The sequence below is a fragment of the Neofelis nebulosa genome, chromosome 6 (genome assembly GCF_028018385.1).
Source record: "Neofelis nebulosa isolate mNeoNeb1 chromosome 6, mNeoNeb1.pri, whole genome shotgun sequence".
Lineage (NCBI taxonomy): Eukaryota > Metazoa > Chordata > Mammalia > Carnivora > Felidae > Neofelis > Neofelis nebulosa.
In genome coordinates, this window is record NC_080787.1 from 84227540 (window position 1) to 84252044 (window position 24505).

Here is a 24505-nt window from a genome sequence, read left to right on the forward strand (position 1 = left end):
CCTTTTGTCTGAACTGACAGCTCAACTTGCCAGTTAGGTGTATTTGTAAACAAAAAGAAATTCTCTGAAAAGATTTACACAAGGCAATCATAATTATCCTTGCACAGGCCTGCTGTGAAATTCTCAGCAGATCTTTAAGTTTTTGCCTTTTTCCTCCACCTGACTGCCGATCGTCCCCTGATCTTGCCATCCACCCATCCAAAGCCTTGTTTCCTCTCCTAAACCTGCTCCTCGGACAGACTTTGCTTCGCACCTCAGTTCCAGGCAACTCCTATCCTGGTTCTTGCGGCCAAAAACCTCAGTCATCTTGGATCCTTTTCTTTCTCTCATATCCCACTTCCAATCAGTTAGTGGGAAATTCTGGCAGCTTTGCCTTTAAAATAGAGTCAGAATCCAAACTTTTGCATTCCCTCCCTGCTACGTTCTTGGATAGAGCACCTCTTGCTTGGATTATTTCAGGAGATGCTTAACAAGTATCCCTTCCTCTGCCCTCCTCCGTTGGCAGGCCTATTCTCAAACCCAGCACCTGGAGCCATCCTTTAGAAAGATAAGCCGGACTACATCACTGTTCTAGCCCAAATCCTCCAAAACATTCCCAATTCACTGAATCAAAGCCAGTCACTTAAGTGTCCCGTCAGATGCTACATGATCTGTCTCTTCCCAACCCCAGCTCTCGCCCTGGTCTCTGTGTGATGCTTGCTTGACGAGGCCTTTCTGAACAACTATATCTAAAATTTCAACTCCTGTCCTCATTAACTATCCCCTCCTTGCTTTATTTTACCCTGAACACTGATCACCAACTTACATATTCTTGTTTACTGTATGTAAACCCTAAAGGGAACATAAACTTTATGACGGCAGAGGGGTTTCTCCTGTATACAAAATGCTCAATGCAAATCTGCTGAACAAATGGATGGCTCCTTCTGGCTATTAAAGTCTCAGCTCAAAGGCCCCCTTTTTGGGGAAGTCTTCCCTGGCCGTCGTTACCTAATGCCACCTTTCCCTTGATGGCTGTCTATCATATCACCCTCTTTGTTTTGCTTCTAGCACTTACTACATTCTAAAGTTATCTTGTTTTCTTATTTGTCTTCCCTGCTAAAACGTAGGTCCACGAGAGCTCCAACTTACTCTGTCCTATCCTTTGCTATATCCCCAGCACTAAGAACAGGGCGTGGCACAGAGCAGGTGCTCAGTGAATGCTTCCTAAATGAATGGAGCATTTTCATGACAAAATCAATTCAAATCCATTGTTTGTTTGCCCTGAATTTTTAAATTTGAAAACTTCAATCTACAGAAAAAAATGAAAGAAATGTACATTCATATACAATTAGCATGAATCCACCAACTGTTTAATTTTGCTAGATTTGTGTGCTCTCTTCTCTGTACTATCTATCAATGTATACATACACACACATCTCTTTCTAGAACCATTTGAAAATAAATCATGACATTTCACCTCTAGATAGTTCAGCATATATTTCTTGAGAATAAAAATATTCTACATAACAAAAATACCATTTTCCTACCCAAGAAAAGTAACGTTGATACAACATTATAAACTAATATTGCAGTCTGTCTATATTCAGGGTCTCTAAATTGCCCCAAGGATGTCCTTTACAGATATTTTTTTTCCAATTTGGGAGCCAAAGGTCACATATTGCATTCATCTGGGACAGTCCCTCATCATTTTTGTCTATTGTGACAGTGGTGTTTTTCAAAAGTTCAGTCCAACTGTCTTGAAGAATGTTCCACAGAGAATGTCTAGTCATAGGACCAGATGTAAAACTTAATATAACTTATTCTTTTAGTCTATATGGTTAACTAACCAATTTAATATACAGTGAGTTCATTTTTTCTATTTCTTTAAAATTTTTAGGTTTGCAGCTTTTCATCTTTTTGTCTAAATTTAAATTTTTTGACTATGCAAAACATTTATTTTTGGGGGGATTTTTTAATGTTTATTTATTTTTGAGAGAGAGAGAGAGAGAGAGAGAGAGCGCGTGTGCGCGCACGAGCGGGGGAGGGGCAGAGAGAGAGAGGGAGACCCAGAATCCAAACGTAGGCTCCAGGTTCTGAGCTGTCAGCACAGAGCCTGACGTGGAGCTCGAACCCACAAATGGAGAGATCATGACCTGAGCTTAAGTTGGATGTTTAACCAACTGAGTCACCCAGGTACCCCAACTATGTAAAACATTTAAATGGTTCAAAAGTCAATATCAAATAAAAATACACACTCAGAGAGTCATTTCCATCCCAAACCTTTTACTCTGTTTTCACCCCCTTTCTATAGGTCACCTTTTTAATAATTCCTTATTTTTCTTTTCTTCTTCTTTTCACAAAATATGCAAATGTGTACGTGTGTATATACTTCTGAGTTATACATACACTTCTGTACATTATAAATATATATTCTTATTTTCCATTTTTTTCTTGTACAAAAGGAATAATACTATATATACTGTATGTGCTCTTTTGCATCTTATTTTTGTTTCTAAAATATATTCTGGAAATTACTCCTTATCAGTTCATGGAGGTCTTCTTTTTTTCTTTCTCATGACTGCCTAGTACGTGGTTATGTGGTTGCACATCTGTGGATAATCTTGTGTGTGTGTTGTTTTGTATTTGTACAAATCCATCATTTTTTGGTGGATTGTTAAGGACTGAATTACATCCCCCACCAAATCCACAGTTTGAAGGCCTAATCCCTAATGTGACTGTATTTGGAGATGGGGTCTTTAAGGAGATAATTAAGGTTAAATGATGTCATAAGGTGAGGACTTGATCTCATAAAAATGGTGTCCTTATAAGAAGAGACACCAGTGCTTTCTCTCTGCGCACAGAGGAAAGGCCACATGAGGATACAGTGAGAAGGTGGCCTCCTACGAGCCTCCAGCCTCCAGAACTGTGAGAAAATAAACTTCTGTTTAAGCCACCCAATCTGTGGTATTTTGTTATGGCAGCCTGAGCTAATACATGGGTATTAGAAGAGTCAAATACTGGGGCACCTGGGTGGCTCAGTCGGTTAAGTGTCCGATTTTGGCTCAGGTCATGATCTCAGGTTCATGGGTTAAAGCCCTGCGTTGGTCTCTGTGCTGACAGCTCAGAGCCTGGAGCTTGCTTCGGATTCTGTGTCTCCCACTCTCTCACTGCACCTCCCCCACTTGTGCTCGCGCGCGCTCTCTCTCTCTCTCAAATAAATAAATATTCAAAAAAAGAAGAGTTAACTACTATAGACCTTCCATGTAAACAAACTAAAGATTGATTTAAGAAAAAAATCACTTAAAAAAAAAACTTTAAAAAAAGAGACATTTCTGGAGGTCTCTGAGGAGGAAGTAGGGAAGGACCAGCATTCTGTTGGCCACAGAGTAGGTATCAGTTTGCCTGTTAGGTAAAAGTTGTTTTAAACACCAGTGTGAGCCTTCCAGGTGCAGATCCATTAGAGCATCACTTTCTATTCTGACTCACTCTTCTGAAGTTTCAATCATACACGTATCAGTTGTCTTCTTCCAGATTTTGGGCTTGACGTGGGGAAGGGAACTATCTTATTGCTGCTGGGCCTCCGTGAGCAGCCCCCCTGACACAAGGGAAATGTGGAGAGGAATGAAAACAGTGGAGGTTCTAGGGGCACCCAGGGGTCTGGACTTCTCAGGGTCAGGCGGTGACTTCGTGATGTGTTCTTAATTTTTATAAAGCCCAGTTGAAGATGAAAGAAGCCTTTTACTGATTGGTTTTGTAAAACGTCATCATCCGTCTGATTAATATAAAGACATGTCCTTATCTCCAAACATTTTGACATATCCTGGATGAAGCAACTACCTGGAGATAATCTGTATACAACCAGAGCCTGATGTAAATACTAAGGTTATTGAGCGACCTCCCAAAGGATACCTTTATAGATATTTATACATGTTGGAAAATGCCTATGAAAAGACTCTCCTTTTCTTCAGTTTCAGTACTTGTACATCAGGCTCACAGGAAAGGAGAGGAGACACTCCCCATATCCTCTCCTTCTTTCAGAGCTGCTCAAGATTTAGCTACATGGTGAGACTTCCCTTCTCTTTCTGGGGATGCTAGGGTTAGAAACTTGGAAAACATCTGAGCTATTTCCACTTAAGATAACACTAGTAATTTCCAGAGATGTCACTCTAAAACACAGACAGGAAGGCAAGGGCATCGGTAGGCTTCAATGATCAAGGTAAATTTAAATATGAAAAAAGGTCTTAAACTTTTAATAAGAAAGAATGAGAAGAAATCAACTCTTTTTATTTATTGATTTTGGTTGATTTTCATTTAACCATTGAGACCATGAGTACAAGTTTGTTCAGCCCAAGTTAAGGACTTTAGTTTCTTAGGAGAATGCAGATCCCTGAGTTGGACAGAAGGGACCAGAAAGCCTGGGGGACAGCACTGGCACTTTTATTATCTATCTATCTATCTATCTATCTAATGTTTATTTATTTTTGAGAGACAGAGTGTGAGTGGTGGAGGGGCAGAGAGAGAGGGAGACACAGAATCTGAAGCAGGCTCCAGGCTCTGAGCCATCAGCACAGAGCCCGACGTGGGACTTGAACTCATGGACCAGACAGCAAGATCATGACCTGAGCTGAAGTTGGATGCTCAACCGAGTGAGCCACCCAGGTGCCCCTAAAAATTTTTTTAATTAAAAAAAACTTTTCCATTTGCAACTACATGGATGGAACTAGAGGGTGTTATGCTAAGCGAAATTAGTCAGAGAAAGACAACTATCGTATGACTTCACTCATATGAGGACTTTAAGATACAAAACAGATGAACATAAGGGAAGGGAAGCAAAAATAATATAAAAACAGGGAGGGGGACAAAACATAAGAGACTCTTAAATATGGAGAACAAACAGAGGGTTACTGGAGGGGTTGTGGGAAGGGGGATGGGCTAAATTGGTAAGAGGTGTTAAGGAATCTACCCCTGAAATCATTGTTGCACTATATGCTAACTAATTTGGATGTAAATTAAAAAAAAATAAAAAAATTTTTTGAGAGAGAGAGTGTGTGTGTGCATGAGTAGTGGAGAGGCAGAGGGAGAGAGAGAGAATCTTAAGCAGGCTCCATGCCCGGCACAGTGCCTGACATGGGGCTCAATCTCACAACCATGAGATCACGACCTGAGCTGAAATCAAGAGTCAGATGCTTAACTGACTGAGCCACCCAGGCGGCCCTGATTTCTATGGTTTTATCTTGATTCTTCAACTATATTAAAGCTCTTTGAAGGAAATGATCTTGCTTAATATTTTTAACTTAAGCCCCCAAAGAAACGGCCTATGAAAGGGTCATGTGTTCCCTTCCTCTGCTTCTATGAACCGTTTTACTTAAGCCACCCTGTCGTTTTGAATATCTGGTTTAAACACACCACACAAACACACCCCAGCTCCTCTGAAGGTAATTCTGTATTTCTTTGTACCTTACTCCAGTGTCTTGCATCTTACGCTGTCCTTTAATATAGCTGAAATCCCTCACATGTAGCAGGGATACTATTTCTTGTGTTCTGTGAGTGAGAACATCTGGTCAACATTTACTGTAACAGCTTTTAGGTGGCACGAAGATCCTTTGTTAAACAGAACTTTGAAAGGTCATCGCAGTTCTCTCTATGAGCATCTTGTAAATCTGATGGATTTAACTCACCCCCAAAATCTGCAAAGTTACAAAATTTGTGCTTCAAGCATCTTTTAGTACCCTATCGGTTTCCCCAAACTCTGAAGCTCTTACCCTAAATCCTGGTGTTCTACACTCCTGATCTTCCTGCCTTCCTGTCGTAGGTCACAGTTCAATTCCTGGGCTACTACAGCTTCTTTAGGGAGAATGAAAATTCTCACACAGTCTACAGTGTCTACTGGGAAGGAAGAAGGGCTGTGGAGACATGAAAACGGCCCTCGTGCTACTTACTGGGCACGAGGCAAGACCCTTAAGCATCCTGTCTTTTAGTAACTTGTCTGTTCTCCCTACCCTTCTCTTTTTGTAACTAATAAGACAAAAGTAATAGATACGTTGGGGGGTGTCAGAGGCCTCTCTGGACAGATCTCTGAAGTGACTTTGCACACGTAATCCCACTGCAACCCATGTCACTTAACATGGCCCAGCGAACATGTGTGTGGCCGCTGCTCCCAGAAACCCGCTCTGCCCTACTCCGTTCTGGCTGCTGGTGCCACCTCCGTGAATGGTATCACCTCTACACTGTCTTTAGGAAGACTAACTTGTCCTCTGCTTTTGCAAATAAAGAATTAAAAGAGAAATCTATAGAACAAGAATGAAGACTCAGAAATAATGAGTCAGAACAAATGAGTAGCAATAATATTTAATACTCTCCTTTAGAAAGCAGAAGATGAAATGAAATAGTTGTTACTTCAACTGTAATTGTGACCTTCTGTATCCTTCCTTTGATTTTCTTCTAAACACAGGAATCTTTTGTTGGCTAAATCCCAGCATTTTTTTTTTTTTTTTTAACCCCTGGGCCAACTTTTTGGCTTGCTTGAGAACAGCTGCCGGTATTTCTTTTTGCTGCCAGTCAGTCAAAAAATGTGCTCACGTTGGAGGCCTGGCTCCGTCCCACCCAGGGTGCTGAATGCATTAACTTTTTCACACACAGTCTTTGCCAGGCTGCACACAGAAGTCCATCTCAGACAGTAAAGCTCACTGAATCATCAGCTAGCTTGGAGTTGGTGCCAATGTCGGTTAGAGAGACTGTCAACATATTTTAGGAGTCTATGTCAAAGTGATAAATTTTACTATATGCACCAAGTTAATAGGAAAAAGAGCACTTCTGAAATATCAGGAAACCAAAAGTGCCATTATTTAGCTGCTCCACTCTTGAAAGCAAAAACAACCCAACCCTCAATCTAGCCTGTGATTTGGTTAAAAACCAAAACAAACAAGAATGTAAACATAAGGTATTAACTGATTACTGCCAACAATTTTATTTCACTTTCTTTGTGCTTCTAAGGGCAGCTTTTTTCTATTGACAACCACACACCACTCCAATGCCTGGATCTGATCCATTTTATTAAGAAATTCCTGAATCAATGTCCTGGTTTACAGCGTGTCCAACCAAGAATCCAGGTGTTGTCACCCTAAGAAGGGTGTCTTTCAAAAGCTGTCTGCTTGTACAACTGCACACCCAACAGAAATGTCACGGACACCCCAACAATAGAGCTGCAACCTGAAGCAGTTTGGTGACATTCCAAGTTTTTGAATGGAATGTGAATCCATTAAGATTATTAGGTAACTTTACTGATATCCTCCAATTTGTGCCAAGTGTTAAAGCTGCCAAAGAAAAGACAGAATAAAAACTGACTCTTGGATCCCAACTCTGAGTATTTTGGTATAGAAACTATATTTTCTTGTAACTCATTTAAAAAACACACCATGATTTCACTGTTTTAATTGCAATCTCAGTTTTCAGGAAGCAAAGAGAAACAAGATACATAATCGATGTTTCTCTTCCGTTCGGCTTTCAGCCTAAATGGTCCTGTGCTTTTATTGGCAAAGCAGGGCAGGTAATAACAGTGAACAAGAAACCTATTCTAAGAAGAACTGGCTCAAGTGAAGTACCACTACATCATGAGTGACTCAACCGTCTCCTCAAGAGTGATTTACTCTGCAACGATGAAGCCATGCTAATTGGACAATGGCCTGCTGCCAGCTCATGTTGGCATGACCTACAATACCCTTGGCTGACTGCCATTATGTTTCTCTAGCACACTGTTTTTTTTTTTTTTTTTTTTTTTTGGTAATCTGGATGGGAAGTGGAAATAATTTTTAAAAACTCTCCCAAGTGCTATTTAACTTCTTATCATGAATTAAAAGTTTAATTAAGAACCCTGTTAAAGGCTCAGGTTCTATGATTAAATATGACAAAATAATAGTTATGATTACTGATCAAGTGAGGAACTTTACAGCTCTGAACTTTGTCTTTAAAGCTATTATTAATTTTAATTGAAATAGCTAAGAGAATCCATAATAGGGGAAAGAAAGAATCGTAAGGGACATTTAATTCATATATACAGAAGAGTTTTAAAACGAATAGGTATGCGGGTAACAATTTTATAAAATGTAATGCAAACAACTTTACTGTCAGAGGCTTTGTTTGAATCCATTAAAAAATGTTAACTACTGCGGTCATCTCATATAGCAATAAATAGGTAGAGTGAAAAGAATCCTTAAACTGGCTTTGAAATCAGGTCACTTAAAAATAATTTTTAAATATGTCTTAGTTTTTGTCAACTCAACTCCTTCTACTATGCCAAAATAGGAGCACGATTCTGCTAAGTTTCTTTAAATAGGACTTACTGGCCTCAGGATTTAAAAAATGTAAGAGGTTTGGAAACAGCTTATGCATTTCAGTTTTAAAATTAGCTATTGCTATGGCTATTTTCACACCAGATTTCCCTCCCTCTGTATCAGCACCATTGAGCAGCCTTTGGAGATGGAATCACAATAGTATTAGCTCTTCTTTTCATGGCTTTGCTTTATTACACCCCCATTTGAGACTGAGGCCCAGATTTCAGGGCTGGAAGTCACCTTTACGTTACTATAAATAAGTTCTGCCTTCAGGCATTTCAAAATTATCAGCATGATTCTGGGACTTGAAAACTTCTTACTTGCCAGCAAGTAGTTACCTGGAATATTTTGACTTATTATTTATTTGCTTTTTTTTTTCATCTGCTGCCAAGTCTCACTAACGCAACTTGGAAAATTGCACCACAGCTTTTAATGAGGATTCTGAGGTAAGAGCCATTTCATCAGAGAAGACTCTGCTTTCCTTTTATGGGAATAACAACACCTCCTGTTTATATAGCACCATCCTTCCAAGAAGTGTAACATACCACATTTCATTAATCTGAACAGCAGCCCCACAAGTCAAGCTGGTAACCAGTATCATTACTCCCTACAAACTCATGTTGAAATTGAGGTCATTAAATGCAACTGTTTTTTTCAAAATCCCAAAACCTTCTGAAACGGAGAGCAATAATCTGAATCTTCTGTGATTTGCTTGTGTTCCAGGCTATCAAACAGCCCTGTGGTTCTACAGCTCTTAACTGTCATCTTCTGTGAACTGTTGTAGCACCATTTCTGAAAAGTCCGAGAATTCATGAAGGTGAGTATGAGAAGTGAGCTCGCTCCTCTTGGTGAAATTCTACGGTTCTTCCTTTTCCTGACTGGTGTGACTCCCATGGCCTTTCTCTACCTTTCAATCCAAACATCTCTCCTCTCTTTCTGACTAGTAGGATGTATTCTGTCAGACTTCAGAGATCATTTAGTTCAACTCCATCATTTTCAGGTAAGGATGTGCCTTGCTAAGTTGAGTCTGCCCACTTGGTCGGTAGCTCCCATCCTCTTTAAAGTACCTAAGGGCATCTGTTTAGCAATTGGCCTTTATTATTAAGTTTTCTCTCTATTGCAACATTCCCATCAGCCCAAATATTAATTAGGATGGGCTAGGCTCTGCTGAGGAAACAAACACCAAATCTTAATGACTTAACATAAGGGTTTATTTCTCATTCACGTCAGAGTCTGATTTGAGTCAGATGGATCTTCTCCAACAGTGACTCAGGGATCTGGGCTGCAGTTCCAACATCTTGGCGTTCTTAGAGTTCTTTGACACCAGTTAAATGGATGGGAAAGAACATGAAGAACTCATATCTACTTTTAACTGTCTCAGACCAGAAGGGACCCATGACTTCTACTCATATTTCTTTCGCTGCATCTAGTTACATAGCACTCCTGATTGTAAATTTGGTCTTCCTATGCGTCCGGGAAAGAAAGGAAAATTGACTGATCATCTTTACCACAGAGTGCAAACATGCTGGGATTCCTTCCTACTTAAAACACACACACACACACACACACACACACACACACACACACACACACCCCAAATAAAGCCTTCGACACCATTTACCTCCAGCTGCTGGCCCATTTCTCTGCTCCCTATAACTAGAAAGGCCTAAAAATGTAGCCTGCACTAGCTTTTTCAAATTCTTCTCTTCCAATTCTCTTCAGAACATAATCACATTGGATTTTGATCCCTCTGTTCCCTCAAAATGCTCAATGAAATCACAAATGGCTTCCAGACTGCTAGGTGGTCAATTTTCAGCTTTCATCTTAGCTGACTATTGGCATCATTTGACAAAGTTGATTACTCTCTCCTCCTTGAAATGCTTTCTTTATCTGGCTTCCAGCATACTATATATGTCTGCTTTTCCTTCTATCTTAATGCTTTTTCCTTCTGGTCTACTATGCTGACTCCTCTTTCTCTCTTTGACTTCTTGATTCTAGAAAGCCCCAAGGCTCAATCCTGGGACCTCTTTTTTTTTTTCCTTCCCTATCTACACTGGTTCCCTTGGTGATTGTATTTTGTCTTGTGGCTTTCAATATCACCAATAATCTGGTATTAAAACTTCTATCTCTAGGCTGGAGTTGTCCCATGAATTCCAACCATGATATCCTACCGTATACTAGACATCTCTACTTTGATGTTAACACACATCTCAAACTTAATGTGTATGGAACAGAACTCCTATTCCCATTCCTACCACTTGAAACCTACTCCTTCCAGTCTTCACCAATTCCAGTTAATGGCAACTCCATTCTTTCAACAGTTCAAATCCCAAACCTTGGACTTATCTTTAACTCCTTTCTTTTCTTCCCATCCTATATCCATTCTCTAAGGGAATCCCATTATCTCTTCCTTAAAATGATCACCAGAATCTGACATGGATCACCACTACTGGTATCACTCTGATTTAAGCCAATGTGTTGTGCCTGGGTTGTTGCCTTAGCATCTTGCTTTTGCCTTTGCCCTCTCTTTTAATCTATATTCATATAGCAGTCAGGATGATCTCCTGTGAAACCCTCCAATGGCCTCCCAACTCATTCCAAGAAAAGGTGATGTATCTAAGAGGGGCACAGCCTGGCCCTGTTACTGGACAGGCCTCCTTCCACTCTACCACTTGCTTATTCTGTTACTTTGTGTAAATCATGCCAAGCCCATTCCAGCCTCTGGGCCTTTCCCTTGCTATTCCTTCTGTTTAGATCACCCAGATGTCAGCATGGCTGGCTCTCTCACCTCCTTCAAGTCTTTACTCAAAGTCATCCCCTCTAAAAAAGTCCTTTTTTGACCATCTCTATCTATCTATCTATCTATCTATCTATCTATCTATCTATCTACTTACCCACCTACCTATTTATCTATCTACTTATTGAGTATAGTTGACATACAATGTTACATTAGTTTCAGGTGTACAACATGATGATTCAACAAGTTCATACACTATACTACGTTCACAAGTGTGGCTACCATCTGTCATAATGCAATGCTATTGCAATGTCATTGTTGACCACTATATTTAAAATTGCAGTGCTCTGACACTCCTTAACATCCTTCTGTTTTATTTTCCTTAATAGTCTCTATTATTAGTACATATTATATTTATTTATTATACAAGTACATATTATATTTATTTATTTTCTGTCTCTTTTCCTTCTCCCTCACTGGAATATAAACTCAGTTTTGTTCACTAAGTTTACCCAATAGCTAGAACAGCGCTTCCTGGTAAATAATAGGGCCCTGATAAATATTTGTTCAATGAATGAAAAAATGAGTGTGGAAACAGAAGTCCAAAGAGGCTGACTGGTTTGGTAAAGACCTTACATGAAGTTAGTGAAAAGGTTCAGACTGTGGTTTTTCCAGATCCTCATGGCTGATGTTGCTTAAATCTAAAACTTTTCCTATTACTCTTCTTCAGAGGTTTGTCCAGGTAGTGAATGGGGTGAGGCTACAGGGCTGGCTCCGTGCTCTGGGGTGGGTGAGTGTTTTATTCTTCTTATCCTGGTCACATACCTCAATTACTGTTTCCCATCAATTCTCACCTCCCCCAAAGTTACAGTCAGACTAAGAACGCTGTTGACATCCTGTGCTATAGTGTTAAATACTTTCTGTAGTATTACACACTGAAAAGACTGTCCAAAGATAATCATGACTATCTTATTGCTTCTTTAAAAGACTGGACCTAAGCCATCCCAGATACATTAACAGCTTTCATCTCCTCTAAAAACTTTCAGACAAGAAGATTCCATAGTTTCCTTATTGTTCTTTGTACTAGGCAATACTACTGCAAGAACATTCTTTATTGTGCCCTGTGGTTAAGACTTAACAACAAATACCTTTGCTTCAGAATCCTTCTGGGTCAGTTTTCCTTTTTGTTTAGCCCTGAAAAAAAATGAGATCTGCCCTAAAATGTTGAGAGGGAGGGAGATGGGGGGAGAGAGAGAGAGAGACTGAGAGAGAGAGAGAGAGAGAGAGAGAGAGAGAAGTGAAAGAGAGAGAAGGCAAAAGACAGAGATAGAAATTGAATGAACCAAAGTTTGAGATATACTTATACCTAGGAAAGCATATGGTCTGCCTGAAAGGGCATACTGACCCCTACCCAATAGCTATTCTCTGCATGAACCTTTCCTCTTCTCTAGAGAGTGAAAAACACCATGGGTAGTAAACCCAAAGAAAAGTGGTGGCGTTTTGGCAATAACCTTTTTTCCTCCCCTTGTTTTAAAAATATTTATTTATTTTTTTTACAAATAAAAATTATATATACTTAAGGTATATAATGTGACATTTATACATACACACACACACTGTGAAATGATCACCATAATCAAACTAATTAACATATCTGTCACCTCGCATGCTTATCATTTGTGTGTGTGTATGTGTGTAGTGAGAACAATTGAGATCTATTATCTTAGCAAATTTCAATTATATAATACATTATTATTAACTGGTCACCATGCTATATATTAGGTTTCCAGAACTTACTCATCTTATAACTGAAAGTCTGTACCCTTTGATCAATATTTCCACTTTTTCCCTCCCACCTCCCCAAGCTTCTGATAACCACCATTTACTCTCTGTTACTATCCTTTGACTTTTTTTTTTTTTAGATGCCACATATAGTGAGATCCTGCAATATTTGTCTTTCTATGTCTGGCTTTCACTTAGCATAATGTCCTCCAGGTTTACTCATGTTGCGGCAAACAGCAGGATTTCTTTCCTTTTTGAGACTGAATAAGACACATGCATACCATCTTCTCTTTATCCAGTCATCTGTCAATAGACAAGTTGTTTTCACATCTTGACTGTTGTGAATAATGCTGCAGTGAACATGGGAGTGCAGATATCTCCTCGAGATAGTGATTATATTTCTTTAAGATATATATCCAAAAGTAGGATTGCTGGATCACATTGTAGTTCTATTTTTAGTGTTTTGAGGAACATCCATCCTATCTTCCACAGTGGCTGCACCAATTTACATTTCCACCAGCAGTGCAAAAGGGTTCCCTTTTCTCCACATCCTCACCCATACTTGTTACCTTTTGACTTTTTGATATTAGACCTTGGCAATAACCTCTTAACAGCCGCTCTTCCTCTGGCATTCTGGGAGGGAGCCAAGCAGCCCCATAAGCGCAGGGTTGATATGCAAACCCACAGTGGGCTCCATGTCTTCAAAGGAAGCACACCCCATCCCTGCCCTCTGTACTTGACATGCCATAAGACTGAACTTCATGACTGTGATGCCATCCAGCATGGTTGGCATCCAGCCCAAAATGGTCTCCAGGACTACAGCTAAGGAGGTGTTTGTTGAGCCAGCTTTAATACTAATGAGCAGTAGAGTAATGGGCTTGCAATGCTTGGCACATCGACCACTTTCTCTTCATCTGTAAGCACAAAATACACTTACTAATTATAAATTAAATGATCTGTTTTATTATTTAACTAAAGTACTAAGTACAATGCCTTATGTTCTACTATTTGCTGATACACATTCTTGGGTGTGTTTTTCAAAAGGGAGCCAACACTCAAGTCATGTAAACTCTAGGGACTGTCATTCCATTTTTAGAAAAAAAAAAAACAGAAAAGAAAAAGAGAAGAGCAAGACATTTCAATTACTTCTTGACTTCCAGAAGGAGACTTCTATTTTTGTTTCTCACCCTTTTATTTTAGAGGCTATACTGGGCACTGTGAGTGGCTCTAATTTGCTGGTAATCACATTGCCCATCAGGAGTCACATTTTTGGGGTAGAACTGCACAACTGGACAACCAGAGACCAGAGCTGGCTTTGACCTAGACTGACCATGTAGGGGAGAGGGAGGGGCAGCAGTATGTATCTGGAAGTTCTGTAGTCCAAAAAAGAGCTTTCAGGCGCAGCCATGAGGGGTCCCTGAGAAGCACAGAGGCTGGCTGGTCAGGAAGTATAAGGTGGGCCAAGTGTGAACAAGGCTGGGACAGACCAGAAGTTGATTTGAACTTGGGGACAGGATTATGATGAGGTTTAAAAATTTCCAAGGAGCTAACAAAAAAAAATTTTTTTAAATGTTTATTTACTTTTGACAGAAAGAGACAGAGCATGAGCAGGAGGGACAGAGAGAGAAAGAGACGCAGAATCTGAAGCAGGCTCCACGCTCTGAGCTGTCAGCACAGAGCCTGAAGTGGGGCACGAAGCCACGAACCATGAGATCATGACTTGAGACGAAGTTGGATGTTTAACTGACTGAGCCACCCAGGTAGCCCCTCAAATGTTTTTTCTTACATTATATGAACCAAATGCCAATTAGTTCCAAGCAACTACTTTCCAAGGTAATGTTTGGGATGTTTGCTTATTCGCTACTTAATTCAAATTCTAAAGTCATTCACTGAACCAAGTGGACAATGACTATAGAGCCTGCAAGGACATTTCAGTGTGCACATAGGAAAGAAAAACAATGCTTAGCACTTGGGGCCACAGGAGGGTGCTCTGAGCAGAGGGAGCGGGCTCTTTTGGAAGGAGGTGTCAGGAACAATTATAGACCCACAAAGGAAAATGCCAACTGTGGCTGGCTTGCCTGCCCTATCAGCAAGATACTCAAAGCTGGGTTACTGACAATATGAATCTATGTTTCATAGGAAGGAAAAAAAATCTAGTTATATCTGAAGGTTTCAGGTACATGAGCAACCAGAAGGTTTTAATGGTTTGGAAATGCAGATAATGTAGAAACAGCGATCATTTTCATGACAAAGAAGAAAAGAAAATCAACACATAGCAAATTCCCACTTAGCTGGAATACAAACAATCAAAAAGGCCAAACAGCAGATTTTTGTGTGATGTCTATATAATGTACCTCTTGCTTTAAAGATTCCCTAATACCAAGGAAATAAGTGATTATCAGGGATTTGATCTAAAGAAACTTAGTTATGCCACATGCATTTATATCCTGATTTCCTTTAAATTTTACTGTCTTGTTATTGTAATATGATAAATAACTCAAGGATTTCAGAGTGTGAGTTTTTATAGGTAGAAACCGGAGCTCAGAGAGGTTAAGTGACTGGATCAGGATCCCACAGCTAACCAGGGGCAGGCCAGGGCTTTTGGGCACACAGTCAAGGAAGTCTCAAGATGGGGCTGTCAACGAAGAGAGACTAAATTACATAAAATATGATTTTCATTTATAAATATATTTTAATATAACCTTTTTCTTAAAATTTTTTTTTAACGTTTATTTATTTTTGAGACAGGGAGAGACAGAGCATGAACGGGGGAGAGAGAGGGAGACACAGAATCTGAAGCAGGCTCCAGGCTCTGAGCTGTCAGCACAGAGCCTGACGTGGGGCTTGAACTCACGGACCGCGAGATCATGACCTGAGCCGAAGTCAGACACTCAACTGACTGAGCCACCCAGGCGCCCCTTTAATATAACCTTTTTTTGAAAATCAGTAAAAAACATAAATGAAGTAGCTCTCAAAAAGATACAGATAATAAATAAACTATAAGCCACACCTTCTCCCCAAGACCATTCTGGATAACTGGAAGTTTCCCAAATATTTGCAGGGAAGTACAGAGTTGGAATAAATTGCAAGGCATTCTTGGTGCCCATCTAGAGAAGAAAGAGTCTTTCATTTGATGAATGCCTACTATGGGATAGAGACCATGCTGAGAAATTTTATGTTTATTGTCTCACCTAATGACAGGTTAAGTGTTCACCCAATTGACCTGGATGAGGAAACTCCAGCTCAGGATCACACCAGTCCTTGGCCTTCCTCCATTACTTGGTCCATAAACTTCCCTCCCTACACCAGTCCCAATTACCAATTTGTCCTTTTGCTTCTAGTATTGGGATCTTTCTACTTAAGATTTCTTAGGGGTGTGAAGAGTGATACTGGAGCCTCTCATGTGGGTACATAAAAAAGAATACTAATGTGAAAATGTTGAGCGCTTATGCAATCCTTGCTATCAGCTGGCCACTCTCCTGCTCTGCAGGGTTAACAGCAGATGTTTAACAAGGGACTGGATCTGGTGACCACCCTCCCCTCCAAGCCCCCATGACTTGTTTGCATATTTGTTTCTTATGTTGAATTTGGATGCCTTTCTGTGGAGCAGGTGCTTGCTCCACTGCTTCCTAGTGTCTTATACACAACCTGCTTTTATTTATTTATATTATTTTCCAGGCCTCTGGAGGCATTTGGATTTGTGAGCCCTGGGATTTAATGCTAGTTTTACTCATTAGCACCTCACATCAGGGTCATAGGGTCTCTGGCTTCTTTCAGAGTTGCTGTGAAAAGCTGATGAGTTGCTGTGGGTCACTGTGCAACCCCAGAGCTCTGTTCGCATACGCTGTGGATTTGAGTTGTACCTTGGGAAATTGTGCAGTGCACAGCCTGGCCCTAGTGTTACACACTGTGTAGATGCACAAGGAAAGATTCTGGACCTGAATACAAAGTGTAAGGCTGCTCAGTGTTACCCTTGGTCCCATGTAAATGAAGGGGAGGTAAGATGATGGAGGCAGAGGGGTCCTTGGGTGGCTCAGCTGGTTGAGTGACCAACTTCGGCTCAGGTCATGATCTCATTGTTTGTGGGTTCAAGCCCCACGTCATGCTGTGCACTGACAGCATGGAGCCTGCTTTGGATTCTCTGTCTCTTTCTCTCTCTCTGCCCCTCCCCCACTTGTGCATATGTGCGTGTGCTCTCTCTCCCTCTCTCTCAAAAACAAATAAACATCAAAAAAAAAAAAAAACCAACAGGGGGAATCAGTTGGACTATGTCCAAGTTACTCCTACAAAAAAAAAAAATTAAAAAAAAAAAGACTATAGAAATAGAGGAATTGTATCCACAGTTTGAAGGGTGACCAATTTAATATTCTGTCATTATGAAGCCATCTTTTGAGTTTGTCCAGCTTAGGCTGTCCAGCTGAATGAATGTCAACTCTCAACAGAATGAGTCCAGCTACTAGTGTCCCTAAAGTACAGACATAACTGTGCTCACTGAAGTAATTAAGAAACATGAGTAGGGTATTTTCAACAATGGTGAGAAAAGCAAGTTTACACTTCTTAGAATCCTACTATATTAACTGTGAAAATTACTGACTCCTTTAACTTTTCCCCCAAGCAAGGAATGCGCTGTGAATACTTTCATTCTTTTACTCTCAAGGGAAATCAAGTGCTCCTTCAACCATTTGAAAGAGAAAAATCATAGCCACAAGTCCCAGTGACTCAGATCACACATCCAGGACTGTAACAAACTTTGGCTATACTACTCAAAACCTGAAGAGTAAGTGAACTAGAAACTATGAATGACTGTGACATTCAGTTCCCTTCAAGAAAGACACTCTGCTCCAATTCATGCCTCTGAGATTTTAAATGCATCACATAGAAACTGGCTACGCCACAAACCTAACAGTGTTGGTGACTTGGACATCAAGCCCTTGGGCAGGAATGTGGGCCAGGGTCCACCTTCTAGCTCCTACTTAGACAACTGTCTACAAGTTAGTAAGCCTCCACGAGCAGCCACACAAACAAAGCAAACTACTATACCTCCTCAGGCAAGCTGACCACCAAGTCATTTTTCGTCTGTCCAACCAGTGCCTGCCAGAAGTATTCACTGCATGCGGCCAGCACAGCCCGGTGGGCCCGGAACTCCTTCCTTTCCACGATCAGAGTCACGTCACAGAGAATATCCTTTTTCCGTTGGTCATTGAGGCCCAGGAGGATGTTGGTGCAGTGGACTGTGGACTCATACACATACATGGGGGAGTCAGGCTTCTCATCCACAGACATGCCGTTCACACCCTGAAAGAAAGAAAGGCTGGGTCAGCATAGCTACCTGAGTCGAATACAGAAGGTGAGAAGAACATCATGGTTCCTGTGTCTCACTGCCATGAGCTAGGCAAAAGGGAGAATTGTCCATTAGCATATTCATGATCAGCATAATGAGCTCACAAAACATATCTGGAAAGTCACATTCAACAGCTGACTTTTGTACTTTCCACTTACTGGATCCTTTTACTTTATGGAAAACAAAGCCAAGTCTCTTAATAAAACACCCCAAACATTTAAAACACATACGCACTCTAAAACTTGGTAGTTTTGATTTTGTTAGCCAACCGGAGAGGAACTTCCACATATGCATAGTCCCAATTCAAGTATTAATTGAGCTTTGTGTTAAGGGGAAATGAATCATTTTAAAGTATCTGCAATGCTCTCTTGATGAAGTACATGTAAGCTCCTAGGTTGATATTTGGCTAAGATGCTAAGCAGAACAGGTATCTGATCACAAGACACAATTTAACAAGTGAGGTAAACTATGTGTTCCAAAGTGTAGATATGGCCAGCTATTGCAATTGCCCTCTGCCACTTTAAGACAAAGCAGAGCGAACATCATGCTACTGTTGTGCATGAAAATCTCTTGAAAAGAATTGTGTGTCATTATCCCAGCAGACTGGATATTCATCCTGATGAAGGAAACACAATATATCACATTAAGAGTCACAAGAAAGATGTATTCCACAGTGAAGATTACTTTTACAAAAGGGTTCTTTGCTGTAAGAAGTGTCCACTGATGCACTTTAAACAATAGTATCTGTAACTAATTTGCATAACATGGTTTTTCAGTAATGTCTTCTACTAGTATGGATTCCAATAAAGTTTTACTTTCTTTTTGGCTTCATTCTTATTTTAATAACTTTAACACACAATAAACTACATGTATTTATAGTGGGTGGTTTGATAAGTTTGGCATATAGCCACAACCGTGAAACCATTAATCACAATCAAGAGAGGGAACATAGACTTCACGACCAAAAAGTCTCTTTATGCCCCTGAATAGTCCCTCCCTCCCACCTCTCTGTGGCCCACCCCCTTGAAACAACAGTTTTGCTTTTTGACACTATATATTAGTTTGCATTTTCTGTATCTTATATAAATGGAATCATACAGCTTATATTCTTTTATGTCTGGCTTCTTTGACTCAGGATAGTTATTTTGCAATTCATCCATGTTGCTGCATGCATCAAACATTTGTTCCTTTATTGCTGAGTAGCGTTCCATCGTATGGATACAGCACAATTTTTTATCCATTCATCTACTGGCAGAAATTTGGATGTTTCCAGTTTGGGGCTATTACAAACAAAGCTGCTCTGAGTTAGTGTATAAGTCTTTGTATGAACATGCTTTCATTTCTCTTGTGTAAATTTCTAGGGGTAAAATGGATGGATCATTTGGTATATGTAACTCTAACTTTTTTTTAAGTTTATTTATTTAATATGAGAGACAATGAGCAGGGGTGAGGCAGAGAGAAAGGGTGGGGGTCAGAGGATCAGAAACAGGCTCCATGCTGACAGCACAGAGACCAATGCAGGGCTCAAACTCACAAACTGAGAGATTATGACCTGAGCCGAAGTCAGTTGCTTAACCCAATGAACCACCTAGATGCTCCTGTAAGTCTATTAAAAAAGTGACTGTCCCTGTTTTATACAGTGGTTGTATCATTTTGCACTTCAACAGCAGAGTATGAGAGTTCCAGCTCTTTCACATCCTTGTCGCCACTTGTTATACTCAGTCTTTCTAATTTTGGCCATTCTAATAAGTATTCTGTTATATCTCTTTGTGGTTTTAATTTGTTTTCCTCTAATGACTAAAGATGCTGAGCATCTTTCATGTGCTTATTTGTCATCAATTTACCTCCTCTGGAGAGATGTCTATTCAGATTATTTGCCCATTTTCTATTGGGTTGTTTCCTTGTTATTGAGTTTTGAGCATTCATTATATATTCTGGATACAAGTCCTTTATCAGATATGTGATTTGAAAGTACTTTCTCCAAGCCTGTAGCTTGTCTTTTCTTTCTCTGAATAGTGTGTTTCAAAGAGCAGAAAGTCTTCATCTGAAGAAGACCAATCAAGCAATTTTTCTTTTATGGATCATGCTTTTGGTGTCATATCTTTAAAAAAAAAAAAAAAACTTGGCTTAAACCAAGGTCACATCTTCTGTACCTAATTTATACCTAATATATATATTTTTAATTTTTTAAATGTTTTATTTATTTTTGAGAGATAGAGAGAGACAGAGCATGAGTAGGGGAGGGGCAGAGAGAGACAGAGACACAGAATCTGAAGCAGGCTCCAGGCTCTGAGCTGTCAGCACAGAGTTGGATGTGAGATCATGACCTGAGCTAAGTCAGACGCTTAACTGACTGAGCCACCAAGGTACCCCTATACCTAATATTTTTAATGCAATTACAAATAGTTTTGCTTTTTAGTTTAAATTCATGATTTTTCATTGCTAGTATAGAGTAATGCAAATGATTTTTGTGTATTGATCTTATATCCTGCAGCTTTGCCTAACTTATTAATTCTCATAGGCTTCTTTCTTCCTTCCTTCCTTCCTTCCTTCCTTCCTTCCTTCCTTCCTTCCTTCCTTCCTTCCTTCCTCCCTCCCTCCCTCCCTCCCTCCCTCCCTCCCTCCCTTCCTTCCTTCCTTCTTGGTACATAACATAGATTTTCTACATAGAAAATTATGTTATCTGTGAATGAAGACATTTTACTTCCTTTCCAATCTGAATGATTTCAACGTCTTTTTCTTGCCTTACTGCATTGTCTAGAACCTCTAGTGCAATGTTGAATAGAAGCAGTAAGAGCAAACATCCTTGCTGATGTTAGGGGAACACTTTGTCCTTTAACTGTTATTTTTGATGGTAACTATAGGTGCTTCACAGACGCCCCTATTAAGTTAAGGAAGTTTCTTTCAATTCCTAGTTTGCTGGGAATTAAAAAAAAAAAGATCAGGAATGGATGGTGGATTTTGTTAACTGTGTTTTCTGCATGTATTGAAGTAATCACATAGTTTTTCTTAAGATGTTAATATGAATAATATGAGTGATTTGAGTATTAAATCAATCTTACATCTCTAAAATAAACTCCACTTGACCCTAATGTACTTGTCTTGCTATACATTGTTGGATTCATTTTTCTAACATTTTGCTAAGAATTTTTGCATCTATGCTCAGTAGGATATTAATCTGTAGTTTTCATATATATATTTTTTCTTAAAAAATTAATTTATTTAAATTCAACTTAGTTAACATACAGTGTAGTATTGGTTTCTCATATATATTTTTAAATTTTTTTTTTTCAACGTTTTTTATTTATTTTTGGGACAGAGAGAGACAGAGCATGAACGGGGGAGGGGCAGAGAGAGAGGGAGACACAGAATCGGAAACAGGCTCCAGGCTCCGAGCCATCAGCCCAGAGCCTGACGCGGGGCTCGAACTCACGGACCACGAGATCGTGACCTGGCTGAAGTCGGACGCTTAACCGACTGCGCCACCCAGGCGCCCCTTTTTCTTTTTTTTTTTTTTTTTTTTAATTTTTTTTTTTCATATATATTTTTAATCAGGGTAATGCTGGTCTCACAAAATGAGTTGGAAAGTATTTCTTCCTCTTTCATTTTCTAGAAGAGTTCTTGTAGAATTGGTATCATTTCTTCCTTAAATATTTGGCAGAATTTACCTGTGAAGTCACCTTGACCTGGAATTTTAACTACAAATTCAATTAAAAAAATTGTCATATTCATTATCAAAAAGTTGTACATAATATTTCATTATTTTCCTTTTAATATCAGAATCTATATTGATGCTCACATTTCTGATATTGGGAATTTGTGTCACCTTTCTTTTCTGATCAGTTCAGCTAGAGGTTTATACACTGAATCAATATTCAAGGAACTAGTTTTTTGTTAAGTTGATTTTCTTTATTGTTCTGTTTTCTCTTACATTGATTTCTCCTCTCATTGTTGTATCATTTCTTCTGCTTACTTTAGGATTTAATTTGCTCTTCTATTTATTTTTATTACATTTATTATTTTTTAAATTTTATTTTAATTCCAGTATAGTTAACATACACTGTTACATTAGTTTCAGGTATAAAATACAGTTATTCAACAATTCTATACATTACTCAGTGCTCATCATGATAAGTGTACTCTTAATCCTCTTTACCTGTCTCACCCATTCCCCCTCTGATAACCATCAGTTTGTTCTCTATAGTTAGGCATCTGTTTTTTGGTTTGTCTCTTTTTTATTTTGTTCATTTGTTTTGTTTCTTAAATTACACATATGAGTGAAATCATATGGTATTTCTTTCTCTGACTTATGTCACTTAGCATTATACTCTCTAGATCCATCCATGTTGTTGCAAATGGAAAGGTTTCATTTTTTTTTAATGGTTGAGTAGTATTTCATCACACACACACACACACCCCACATCTTCTTTATCCATTCATCTGTCAATGGACACTTGGGCTGCTTCCATAATTTGGCTATTGTAAATAGTGCTGCAATAAACATAGGGGGGCACATATCCTTTTGAATTAGTGTTTTAGTATTCTTTCAGCAAATACCCAGTATGGAATTACTGGACCATATGGTAATTGTATTTTTAAACTTTTTACTAACCTCCATACTGTTTTCCACAGTGGCTATACCAGTTTGCATCCCCACCAGTAGTACATTAGGGTTTTTTTTTTTTCCCACATCCTCCCTAACACTTGCTGTTTCTTGTGTTTTTGATTTTAGCCACTCTGACCGGTGTGAGGTGTTATTCCATTGTAGTTTTGATTTGCATTTCCCTGATGATGAGTGATGTTGAGCATCTTTTCATGTCTGTTGGCCATCTGGATGTTTTTGAATAAATGTCTGTTCGTGTCTTTGGCCCATTTTTAAATCAGATTATTTGTTTTTTGGGCGTTGAGTTTTATAAGTTCTTTATATATTTCAGATAATAAGCCTTTATCAGATAAGTCATTTGAAAACATCTCTTATTCAGTAGATTGTCTTTTAGTGTTGTTGACTGTTTCTTTTCCTGTGTAGAAGCCTTTTATTTGGATTAGTCCCAATAGTTTATTTTTGCTTTTGTTTCCCTTGCCTCAGGAGATATATCTAGAAAAATGTTGCTAAGGCTGATGTCAGAGAAATTACTGCCTGTGCTCTTTTCTAGGATTTTTATGGTTTCAGGTCTCAAATTGAGGTCCTTAATCCATTTTGAGTTTATTTTTGTGTATGGTGTAAGAAAGTGGTCCAGTTTCATTCTTTTGCATGTAGCTGTTCAGTTTTCCCAATACCATCTATTGAAGAGACTTTTTCCCATTGCATATTCTTGCCTTCTTTGTCGAAGATTCATTAACCATTAATTTGCTCTTCTTTTCCTAGTTTCCAAAGGTGGAAGTTGAGATAATTAATCTGAGATCTTTCATCTTTTCTAATAAAAGCTTTAGTGCTATACATTTCACTCTGAGTAATGCTTTAGCAGCATCTCACAAATTTTGAAATGTTTTTATATTCATTAATTTTAAAAGCCTTCTAATTTTCCTTTTGATTTCTTCCTTGATGCATACATTATTTGAAAATGTTATTTAGTTTCCAAATGTTTGAAGGAGATTTAAGATATCTTTTTCTTACTGTTTTCTGATTTATTTATTTATTTATTTAAAAAAATTTTTTTTAACGTTTATTTATTTTTGAGACAGAGAGAGACAGAGCATGAACGGGGGAGGGGCAGAGAGAGAGGGAGACACAGAATCAGAAGCAGGCTCCAGGCTCTGAGCCATCAGCCCAGAGCCCGACGCGGGGCTCGAACTCACAGACCGCGAGATCATGACCCGGGCTGAAGTCGGACGCTTAACCGACTGAGCCACTCAGGCGCCCCTGTTTTCTGATTTAATTCCCTTGTGGTCAGAGAACAAACTCTGAATGACTTCAATCCTTTTAATTTATGGACACTTGTTTTATACCCCAGAATATGGTCTATCTTGGTAAATATTCCATATGTATTTGGAAAAAAAAGTGTGTTCTGCTGTTGTCTGGAGTGTTCTGTAAATGTCAACTAAGTAAAATTGTATGATAAGTATTGTTCAAATCTTCTCTACCTTTGCTAATTTTCTGTCCATGGGTTCTATCAAGATATTGAGAAGAGGCACTGAAATATCTAACTATAATTGCATATGTGCCTATCAGTTTTTGCTTCATGAAACTTAAAATCCTGTTATTAGATGCACACATGGCTAGAGTTTTTATTTTCTCTTGATGTATTTATTCCTCTACCACAAAATGACCTTTTAATTCCTGGAAATATTATTTGCTTTGAAATCTAATTTGTCTGATATTAATATAGTCATTTCAGC

General features: G+C 39.1%; 1 protein-coding gene across 7 annotated transcripts in view; it reads right to left on the bottom strand.

The window, feature by feature from the left end:
• Positions 1-24505, bottom strand: part of BACH2 (BTB domain and CNC homolog 2) — a 358132-nt gene that overhangs the window by 62715 nt on the left and 270912 nt on the right. For all 7 annotated transcript variants that reach the window (XM_058734718.1, XM_058734716.1, XM_058734717.1 and 4 more), the window contains one exon: positions 17869-18123. In XM_058734718.1, the coding sequence (XP_058590701.1) occupies positions 17869-18123 (255 nt within the window). The remainder of the gene's footprint in view (positions 1-17868; positions 18124-24505) is intronic.